Source organism: Daphnia pulex, chromosome 8 (genome assembly GCF_021134715.1).
Source record: "Daphnia pulex isolate KAP4 chromosome 8, ASM2113471v1".
NCBI classification, from domain to species: domain Eukaryota; kingdom Metazoa; phylum Arthropoda; class Branchiopoda; order Diplostraca; family Daphniidae; genus Daphnia; species Daphnia pulex.
This window is the reverse complement of record NC_060024.1, coordinates 11,464,082-11,474,100: the sequence shown is the minus strand read 5'-3', so window position 1 is coordinate 11,474,100 and position 10,019 is coordinate 11,464,082. Positions and strand designations below refer to the sequence as shown.

Genomic DNA, 10,019 nt, shown 5'->3' with positions numbered 1-10,019 from the left:
CGCGAGGAAGAACGAGGGGAGTGAACGAGTGCCTGAAGCCACAACCGCATTCACACGCGAATCGGGTTCCCAACCACTTCTTCCGATCAATTTCAGCGAAGGTCAATGCCTTTGCGTGTAAGTTTCTAAAGCAAAATTTTACTCATATTTGTCAGAGGTAATAATTGAAAATTAAGATAATTTTACGTAAAGTGGAACTTATCGCTTTTTTCCTGTTCGTAATAAGTGTAGCTACTCGTGAGTCGTGATGTACGTAAATTACCTGATAGATTGGCAATAACCGAATTACCATTGTCCATTTGAGTTTATTCCGGGTTTTAATGACCTTTTGAACTATGTCAAAGAACGGTTATTAAGGATCTTTCGCCGGAAAAGAAAAACAAAATAATTGGGGTTAACTTCAAATAAGGACGATAATACTTTTGAATCTCAGTTTAGCTTTTCATATGTTAAATATTTTTTTTTTTTTTTTAGAGATAACATTGCTTCATCTTTTTACCGCATGTCCTGTATCCTGTATACCTATCAGCGTTATCTAGTTATCTTTTGTGATTAAACTTATTATTGATTAACATAAACATTATGGATGATGAAAAGCATTTGGTGGTGTTGCCAACCTAAAAGTCGGGTGACGAAATTTATAAATTATTGTGTGGTTATGTAACTTGTGTGAAGTGAGCTGTACTGTAAGTGAATTCATAGCATTCTTCTACATGGGTGGACGGTGGATGACTCAGCATTTTTTTTACCGGTTTTACCAGGTTTGATTGTTGGAATGAAAAGTCATCTTACAAGTGGCAACAGAGCTTAATTGCAGACTTCTCCTTTTTCTCATGTTTTGATTATCGGCTACATGTGATTTGCTTTGGCACGGTACTGACAGGCTTTTAAATTATTGTATCTTCGAATTTTTCTTTGAACTAAATAGCGATTATTTTTCTGTAAAGCTTTGCCGATCCTGTCTTTGATCAAAAGAATAAAAATGGATACAAACCTACAAGAGAATTTTAATCATCATACTACAGTGGCAAAAGCACTTTCTCACGATGTTCAATCAGAAGCCTTTTACGGCACTATTAGGGTATATTTTATTATAATTCTTTGTTTTATTTGTTTATGTATGTATTTTCTATATGTGTTTTCCTTTATGATATTTTTTCAGGCTCTTCTCACAACAATTCAAATATCGAGAAGAAAACATTTCAAGTTAACAGAGCCCCCTGATCTCTTGTCAATAACCGAAAGACTGGTTAGAAATGCGAACCTTTCAATAGACCTTGCCATAGTTGCTGGAAAAGTAAACTGCTTGACAAAAGTATACATCCAGCATAATCCTGTGGCAGTAGAGGATTTGATGGCTCAGTCTTCACAAATTACAGAGACTATTCCAAAAATTTGCTTCCTGTTCGGCATAATTGATTGCCTAGCAACTGACAGATGTGAAGTGACTGTAGTTACCATCGCAGAAGAAATCTATCAACTCTTGAAAAATTTCAGTGCAACCTATTTCCATCAGATGAAACTCCTGCTTGCTTGGCTTCAATATATCCGAAGTATTGTGCCCTTTATTCCCCATACAAATCCTGTTCGTGCCCAATTTCTCCTGCCTCAAAGTGTGATGATGGACATCATCAATCTTCATTGGGAGACAACTCAAGTGCAAAATTTACCAGAGCAATGCCTAGCGACAATCTGCGATATATGGCGTATCGCCCAGCCAACATCGCAGTACGCCGATATCGTGGCTAAGATGGCGTTGACCAACTTGACGTGGAAATCCAGGACAAAATACCTTATCTTGGCAACCGTACTGCCTTTCACCAACTTCAAGGAAATTTTGTGCGAGTACCCCGACACCATTTACGCTATAACAACCAGTCTTGATTCAAATGTTCTCTTGGCAGCTGGAACCTCTCTCTTCAAAGCTTTCACCAAAAAATTTACTCCTGACGAGTGGGAAGACTACTGCCAAAGTGTACTGCTCGATGCATTGAACCACTCGAACCGAAACACCCATTTAAATGCCGCCCATTACTGGCTTCCGTGCTTGATTCACACCTCGCCTGTGGTTCTGATCGAACTGAAACAACGCCTTCTAAAATCTGATAACTTCAATTGGCTAGCCTACATATCGCTATTGAAGTTGATGGATCATCTAGATGACAGAGATAGACTACTTACTTATAGAGCCTTGAATCATAGCGAAGAAGAAGTAAGAGCAGCTGCCTTTGGAATCCTCCTCCATACGAATAAGAAGACAGAAGTCATCCGTGCCGAAGATTGGGATTTGATGAACAACTTCTTGCTCAACAATCTCCGATCTGACAATCCGCAATTCAGATTGAAATTGCTGTCCACCACACGGCTTTTCTTGATTCGCCTATTGGAGTCTTGTCTCAGCAGGATCAAAGGCAATTGTCCTTTAGATGAAGATATTGAAAATTTGAGGAAGCTTCATGACCAACTACTTGAGGGTTTGACTCCTTTATCCAGCTACCAGAAGAAAGTTACTTCATTAGGTGTCCTTCGCTACATCCAGCAGTTGTTTGGCAATAGTGATGCTCAGGCAGACAGTTTAGCTAAAGGGGCTTCATTATCTAAACGTCATCAGTTGATCCAGCTAGCCGGAGATCGCTGGGATTTTACTGGAAAAATACCTTTAGACCATTACACCATCTGCTTAATGGATGAGGTGATTGACGTCCGCCATAAAGCAGCGGATATTCTGCGGGACTTTTTCCCGTGCCCACCTTCCAGTTATTTACAGTTGCTTTACCGCCAAGGATTGGAAATGTGCGATAGTGCCAAATTCCAGCGAAGTGAATGCGGTGCTGCCGTAATTCAAATGATTAGTCATTGGTCACCTACAAGCCAGGATATCCAACCAGAATTAACGTTGGACTTTCTGATGGAGGAGATTCAAAAACGGTTTCATCAACTTAAGTTAGACTGGATGTCCGGAGCAGCTCAACAACCTGTTCATGGTTTCGTTGGCGCTCTGGTCAAAGTTCTTCAGCTTCCGCACCATTCACACTCGGTGACATCCTACACAAGTTTGATTGAACTAAGTCAAACGCTAAGTTGTTATATGCTGGACATGTTAGCCAGCAAATCAACTGGAAGTCCAGGTAATGTCCTTTTAGAGATATCAAAATTAACCATTTTGAAACTATGATTTCTAATTTTACTTGTAGATGTGGCGCCATCGTTCGAGGAGATGAGTCAATCCATTGACGATATTGTTCGCCGAAATAATTCGACGAACATGAATGATATGATAGCCATCAGTGTTCAGCAACAGCTGGTCTTGGCCTGCGCCTGGCTTAACTTGAAGGTTTAGAAACTTGTAACAATTTAATGTTTCCAGTGTCGCTAACCATTAAATTAATTTACGTAGGAATCGGGTTATTTGGCTGTTCAAGTTGCCACTTTGCTGCTAAAGGACGAGCGACTGCCCCAAGAAGAACGAATCCACCAGATTGATCAGTGCGCCCAAGTAGTGTATCAAATTCTCATCCGTTGTCGCCATAAAGGCGCTATTGAAGCAGCCGGCGATGCTATGGGCTTACTGTGTAGAAAATTGTTTGCAAGTCAAGAGGAAGCAATCAGAACCATTCCTGGAAAGATATTGACCAATTTTCTACAACGGCTCGAAAATTCAAAGTTGGGGGCATCCATCACTCGCCGCTCGGCTGGGCTAGCTTTTTTGGTTAGCAAGATTGTAAGCAGTCAAGCAGAAAAGTCTTCACCGGTAAGCTCTCAACCGTTTATATATTTGAAAATAAAATCAAATAATGTATTGTTAACGTTTCTTCCAGGATTCGTTACTCGTAGTGGCAACCAAAAGATTGATTAACGTTGCCCAGCGCCCAGTTGATATGAATGAACGACAAGATGATGTCTGTGATTTGCCCCAGTCAGTGGCCATGCATTTACTTAAATCGCTGGTTCACGACGCTTCGCTTAGTGTTGGATTACAGCCCGAATTGATGGAGCCCATCGTCAAGTTGAGCGTCGACTCTTTTGCGCATCCGCATTGGTCCGTTCGCAATGCCGCTTTACAGTTACACGGAGCCGTTATTCCGCGATTGATTGGTGCATCTAGCAAGACGACGGCAGAGATCTTTCACAAACTTCCAGGATTAGAGTCATTCTTCCTTGAAAAATTAGCCGAACAACCCGAAGATCAACAACTAGTTAGCGGTGGTCTTATTCCCAGTCTCAGCATTTTAAGTCGTCTTTCGCCCGACTATGGAAACGAAGCCCGAAATTCCCTTTTCGTTTCCAGACTCATGGCATTACTTGGCCATCCAGTTGTTCAAGTCCGGCAATTGGCCGCACAAAGCCTGTTGGCGTTTGTCTCGCTCTTCAAAACCAAATGGATCACGATGCAACTTTGCGAAGATGCTATGGTCTTGGTAACGCAAAAGAGTTCCGAAATACCACTACACTTCTGTGTCATCGGATCCTCCACCACAAACAGCCTCCATGGATGCCTATTGGCTGTGTTCGAATTTTTAAGTCGCTGTCGTGACATCGCACTTAGCGTCGAAGACTGGGAGATGATTCGTGAGGCAGTTTCGGCACTTGTTCCCGTGGAGAATGACCATCGCAGTTACTACATCAAATCTGCCATTTTGAAGCTTTTCCAAATGCTGCCGAGCATGGCTGGGGACGTGGATTTTTTCAAACCCTACAGAGAGGAATTGGTTCGCAAGCTGTACTACAATCAACCCGGTTTTTGCGACTGGCTGAGGCTGAAAACGGAACTAATCGTCAATAAAATTTCACTCAACTGCATGCTGCCTGCCATCGAACACTTTCTACCCATCCATAACGGTATAGAAATTAGCCCAATGATTATTTTTCATTATTTTATGAACTGACATGTTTTATTGACTGTATTTCAGGAACGGATGTAGTGGAGATGGCCCTGAGAGGTCTGAAAAATCGATTGGCTCGCTTGTCGAGTTCCAGTGTTTTGGCCAATACCGTAACTTGTTTCGTGACGTACTACATCAGTCATTGGCAGTTGTACCCTAGTCTGGTACCTGCCTGTCTCGAATTCGTTCTGGCTCGAGGAGCTACTTGTCTGTTGGAAAGTGATACATCGCTTCAAGCGAACCTTGATTTCCTGTTGGGCACATTCATCGAAACAAGGCAATTAGGTTCTGCCGTGGCTCTATCAGCGATCCCAACAGCGTCTGCTGTCATCAAAGAAACAATAGAGAAGAGCCTTCCGGTTGACAATTTAGACAGTGTCATTTATCGACTAAGTCGCTGTTTGCTGGACGCTTCTCAACCAGAAGAAGCGCCACCGTTCCGTGCCGCGGCTGCTGCCAGTCTCAAAATGACGGGAAGACTATTGGTAGAAAGGACGTATAAAACGGCGGAGACCAGTCGAAATCTTTTCCTCCTTATTTTGAATCTTATTCAAGATGAGGAAAAAGACATTCGAGGAGATACGGCTTTCTTTTTGACGGATCTAGTCTCCTCACTCAACAGTACTTCCCCAGAAAATCCGCGCATGTTTCAGATGAGTCCTACTCGCTGCCTTGAAGAATTTGCTCTTCACATTCACCACTGGTTTCCTAAGCAACACATTGTTCCAGTCATATTTGATTTGTTGAAAAACTGTGATCCGGTTGAAATTGATGAAATTCAACAGCCCTTGTATGATCGGGAACCCCGAAATTTTTTCCAAGAAGAGACGGAATCGGTCCGATTCCTCGTCAAAGTGGTCAAGTCATTGGCCGGTGCTATGGAATGTGATGATAACCATCCCTTCCAGTTGAATGTTGATGTTGAACAAACTTTTGAAGAAGCCCACCAATGCCTTGATCGCGTCAGATCCAATCTGTCGTTCAGCGCAGAAGCAAATGAATGGCTTTTTACTCAATCAGCAGAAAGTTATTCAGTTCTTATTCGACTCAATGCCCGCTTATCTATTATAGGTTTATGCTGTCCATCTTGGGAGACGGACCACCGTTTTCTGGAGCTGAAAAGCTTAATTGAACGAATGACTCATCGCTGCGTTTCGTGATTTTTTTTTTTTCCGATTGTTTTTCCATTTTTTACAAAATTTGGAGTTTCGGCTATAAAAGGGGGAAGTATTTCAACAGTTTTGAACATGTTTACCAGTAAAATGGTTAAATTTGTCAACAAATTATTGTACGAAAGGTATTACGGCGTAGTAAAATAAAAATTAATGATTACGAAACCGTGCTTATTCTGTGTCTTTATCGGACGCTCTCCTTTTAATGCTGCTTATCGTTTGGAGATCATCGGGATTGCTGGAAGAGAAAGCTACATTGATTTCACCTACTTTTTCCTCGGGTTTCGTTTTGATTTCAGGAACCTGTCAAACCAGTGATCAGCATGCTTAGATTCAATTGCAGAATTTTAAAACGTTGAAGTAAAACTTACGTAATCGTCGCCAACGTGGAATCGTAAAAACTATTGAGGTAACAGAACCATTATGAAAGGAATAGATTCGAATTTAAGTATTTAATTACCTCTTTGGCTCTTTTAGGCAGGAACCAGTACATGTTTTTGCCAGTATTGCAGATAAGTGACGGATTTAGTTTTCGAGGGTCTTGTAATCCTGTGATGGCACTCACGATCAAGCCAACCACAATTACAGTAAGGCATCCGCAAGCGGAGTACCACATGTACGAAAGCTTGTACAAACCCAGTGGTTCGTAGGCTTCATCTTCCCTATTTTTGATTAATCCTTTGCATTAGCTAAACGTACAGAACATTTGATTTCAATTTTTGCATATACAGAGGCATTGAGGTAGTTGTTTCCCAGTCCATTTTAGTAAATTCTGTCGTCGTAAAACTGGTAAAATTGGTTCCATTGAAGGACGGGCAACCTTCGAAGCTGACAGGCTTGCGTGGAACTGTTAGGTAACCTTGTGCTTTAGCTACTTGCGTCCCTATACCGATCCATAACATCAGAGAGAGGCTGCTCAAGAGGCCAGCCGCAGCTCCCTACGGTCGAAAAGAAAATGAAACTGGCACAAACTAATGTAAACTTTGAGACTAACGATTGCGTTTGCCCAAGGGAAGAACATTCCCAATGTGAAAACACCGAGAAGTGGTCCCCCGAGAATTCCAAAGATGCTCAGTGCGGCCTGTAAGTATGAACACGGAATCTTGATTCACTAATTTGTTGTTATTTAATTGTTTCATTGATGATACCTCAAGGACGTTACCCAGCTGGGCAGCTACAAAGACCAACCCGAAGCACAAGGCACCGAAACCCAATGCAATGAATTTGGAAACGTTAGTGGCCTGGGCATCGCTCATTCCTCGTCCGCAGAAGGGTCGGACGAAATCCTCCAAACAGATAGCAGCCAACGAGTTCAAACCGCTTGAAACCGTACTGTACGACGAATCGGTAAATTAACAAACATTAAAAATTCCATTAGTTAGGCCGTATACCTTAAAGCACCGCTAAAAATTCCGGCCACAAATAATCCTGGAACTCCGGGATAGTTTCCGAGTGTGTCCATAACGAACCGTGGAAATAACTGATCCGGTTTAGAAACAAGCTGCATTCAAATTTCCCGTATTTTATTTTTGCCAGATTTATTGACGACTTTAATAATTGGATTACCCCAGCACCAAGAAGGTCGCAATCTTCATATCTTGCGAAGATTACCATGCCAGCATAACAACACAGCGAGATGAGGGCGACCAACCCGACCAAGTTGATCCAAACAGCGCTATAAAGAGAAAACATCAAAAGGTAAACATATTTTTTTTACACACGCAAATATCTTTATCTTTATGGTGTTTTTTAGTTTTATACTTTCTAGCCTGTCGGATGTTGGCTACTGTCAAGTACCGCTGCACTTGCGATTGGTTCACTCCGTAAATAGTCACCCACTAAAACGATAAAAGCACATTTTTATTAGTAGGGATAAGAAAAAGTAGAATAAATGTTAATAGTCTATCGTAGCTTTTGACACCCACCGTGAAGTAACCCCCGACGATTAGCGACCAGACAGAGTGTCTTTTTGCGGGACTCGGGTCAAAACTAGCAAGAATAAATGTCATTAATTTACATGTTTGAAAGTAGAAAACTTCCGTAGCCATACTCTCCAAATTCCACTCTGTCTGTAGCCTGGTTTGCGGCCCACACAGCTGCACTACCACCTTTGTCAACGTCCCCTTTAAATACCACCTGTGAAAAATTGACGTCATGTAAATTAAGCCCAACGATATGACATCCGAATCGATCATTTTAAAGAAATTAATTAAGAAACCCACCACAGCCATCGAAATGAACATGATAATAACTTGAACGGTATCGGTCCACATCACGGCTTTCATACCACCGACCACAGTGTAGAAAATGCAAACAGCGAAAATAGCCGTGACCGAGATGTAGACGTGAATACCAGTCACTATAAGAGAAAAAATGTCGATAACAGGCCGCAGGTAAATATTTAGCGTCTTTATGTATTACCTTGACTGAGAGCCAGAGCAGGTGCGTACACAACTACGGCCATGTAAAGACTCTGCAAGAAAAATCCAATCCGATTGTTTTCGTTGATTAAAGCCCATAATTTTACTCTAACCTATAATCTATATTAAGAATATGTACCAACCATCTGAACGGTGAATGTTGCCGACCCTAGGCACCGGACAAGTTTATTGAAACGGACTTCAAGGTACTGCCGTGTCGAATAAATGATAACGGATTAGCGAAAGCCATAACAAATAATGACAGTTGTCATTGCAGTAATTATAGGATATACCTCGTAAGCGGATGTGACTTGAAGTTGGTAGAAGATTGGCATGTACAAGTAGTTGGTCGCCGGAATGACAAGAAAAAAAGCCAGCACTATTAGCCAATACATAGTCCCGAATTGGTAAACTTCGGCAGGAGTTCCCAGCAGCGTGATGGCTGACATGAAACTTTGGGTTTTTTTGGGGAGTACGCGCAGAGGTCAAAATATGCATGCTGTTTATACACAACAAACTACTCCCGTTCTTTTTTTTAAATATTATCTTACCTCGCAATAAGAGACATGGCAACAGGGAAAGTTCCCATGTTCCTTCCGGCCATAAGAAATTCACTAGTTGTGTTTTGTTTAGCTCCGAAGCTTTGGTAAAATAAAAATAAAAGAAACTTGAAATATTTGACGATGGATCCCAAATTTATTGAGGTCATCAGGGATTGACCTCAATCTTCGTCATTGACAATACCATGAGAAATTTCTATTTGTTTACCATGCATAGTAGATGCCGATTATAGCCGAAATGACTAACATGGCGACAAATACGAGGTAATCCGCCCAGCCGAACAACTGAACCGCATTGTAGTTGATGGTGTCATTGTTTGACATGCTGATCGTCTGTAAATTCAAACAACTTGATTGGCTGAGCACTGGACACTAACTGGGAAACCGCCGAACTGAAACAGCTTCGTTTTTAAGTAACACGGCCGGAGTGTTACAGGTAAGCACACCTAGGTACCGCTAGGCACCGGTTCTATGTTGCGACTGTTGGATGTGGGTTTTGTGCGAGGAATATTGCATCACTGGAGTATGTGTCTGGGCAAAAAAAATCCCCTTCACTTTTTTAAGAGCGGCCCCACAGGTAAATTGCCTGGATATGGCAATGCTGTCTCTTGATTTATTTCGCTTTATGCATAGCTATTAATGGCTTCCATGTGAAGCAGAGATAATTTATTTTACAGCTACGATGTCCTTGTTAATCTGTGCAGCGCTAATCCCTGCCGCTCACAAGTACGTACTTGCCACTTGGGTTGTAAATCCGCACATTCAGGTTTAGTACAATCCGCCCTAGCACGGGTGGTCTAATTCCCTGCTAGCACGCTTACATCTCAACAACGTATTCCTGCTATCCATTTTCGACGTTTGAATATACATTTTGGTCATCCATGGTACGTTGAATGTCCATCCTAATGTCACATCTTTCTACGTAGAATTTTACCGTCTATAGGATATCCATTGTCATCATACGTCATCCGTGTTACGTAAAAC

At 41.8% G+C, this 10,019-nt stretch overlaps 2 protein-coding genes across 4 annotated transcripts; one reads left to right on the top strand and one right to left on the bottom strand.

Annotated features, from left to right (window-relative positions):
- The first annotated feature begins 1 nt into the window (after window position 1).
- On the top strand, window positions 2–6,220 carry LOC124199855 (thyroid adenoma-associated protein homolog). 3 transcript variants are annotated; one of them, XM_046595821.1, is made up of 8 exons: window positions 2–117; window positions 762–873; window positions 948–1,081; window positions 1,163–3,128; window positions 3,195–3,334; window positions 3,398–3,751; window positions 3,819–4,839; window positions 4,911–6,220. In XM_046595821.1, the coding sequence occupies exons 3-8, from the start codon at window positions 983–985 to the stop codon at window positions 6,041–6,043; spliced, it is 4,713 nt and encodes a 1,570-aa protein (XP_046451777.1). In that variant the 5' UTR covers window positions 2–117; window positions 762–873; window positions 948–982; the 3' UTR covers window positions 6,044–6,220. The 3 variants fall into 3 exon arrangements, with proteins under 3 accessions (XP_046451777.1, XP_046451775.1, XP_046451776.1); XM_046595819.1 differs by having other exon boundaries at window positions 54–157; XM_046595820.1 differs by lacking the exon at window positions 2–117 and adding an exon at window positions 503–686.
- LOC124199858 (sodium-coupled monocarboxylate transporter 1-like) lies at window positions 6,032–9,662 on the bottom strand. Its single transcript, XM_046595835.1, has 17 exons — window positions 9,244–9,662; window positions 9,027–9,116; window positions 8,769–8,928; window positions 8,619–8,684; window positions 8,477–8,528; window positions 8,278–8,414; window positions 8,106–8,191; window positions 7,981–8,044; window positions 7,817–7,893; window positions 7,622–7,730; window positions 7,447–7,556; window positions 7,204–7,387; window positions 7,050–7,136; window positions 6,785–6,993; window positions 6,516–6,717; window positions 6,427–6,456; window positions 6,032–6,358 (listed from the first exon to the last, which is right to left on the bottom strand). The coding sequence occupies exons 1-17, from the start codon at window positions 9,357–9,359 to the stop codon at window positions 6,227–6,229; spliced, it is 1,911 nt and encodes a 636-aa protein (XP_046451791.1). The 5' UTR covers window positions 9,360–9,662; the 3' UTR covers window positions 6,032–6,226.
- Between the last annotated feature and the right edge of the window lie 357 nt (window positions 9,663–10,019).

What these genes read in the sequence shown, in the direction of transcription:
- LOC124199855 (XM_046595821.1), top strand. Translation starts at nt 983, where the DNA reads ATGGATACAAACCTACAAGAGAATTTTAATCATCATACTACAGTGGCA. An exon ending in CAAATCAACTGGAAGTCCAG is followed by an intron (nt 3,129 to 3,194) that starts GTAATGTCCTTT and finishes TTTTACTTGTAG; the next exon opens with ATGTGGCGCCATCGTTCGAG. An exon ending in GCGCCTGGCTTAACTTGAAG is followed by an intron (nt 3,335 to 3,397) that starts GTTTAGAAACTT and finishes TAATTTACGTAG; the next exon opens with GAATCGGGTTATTTGGCTGT.
- LOC124199858 (XM_046595835.1), bottom strand. Translation starts at nt 9,359, where the DNA reads ATGTCAAACAATGACACCATCAACTACAATGCGGTTCAGTTGTTCGGC. An exon ending in TCCCTTGGGCAAACGCAATC is followed by an intron (nt 6,994 to 7,049) that starts GTTAGTCTCAAA and finishes TTTCGACCGTAG; the next exon opens with GGAGCTGCGGCTGGCCTCTT. An exon ending in TGCCTAAAAGAGCCAAAGAG is followed by an intron (nt 6,457 to 6,515) that starts GTAATTAAATAC and finishes TTACCTCAATAG; the next exon opens with TTTTTACGATTCCACGTTGG.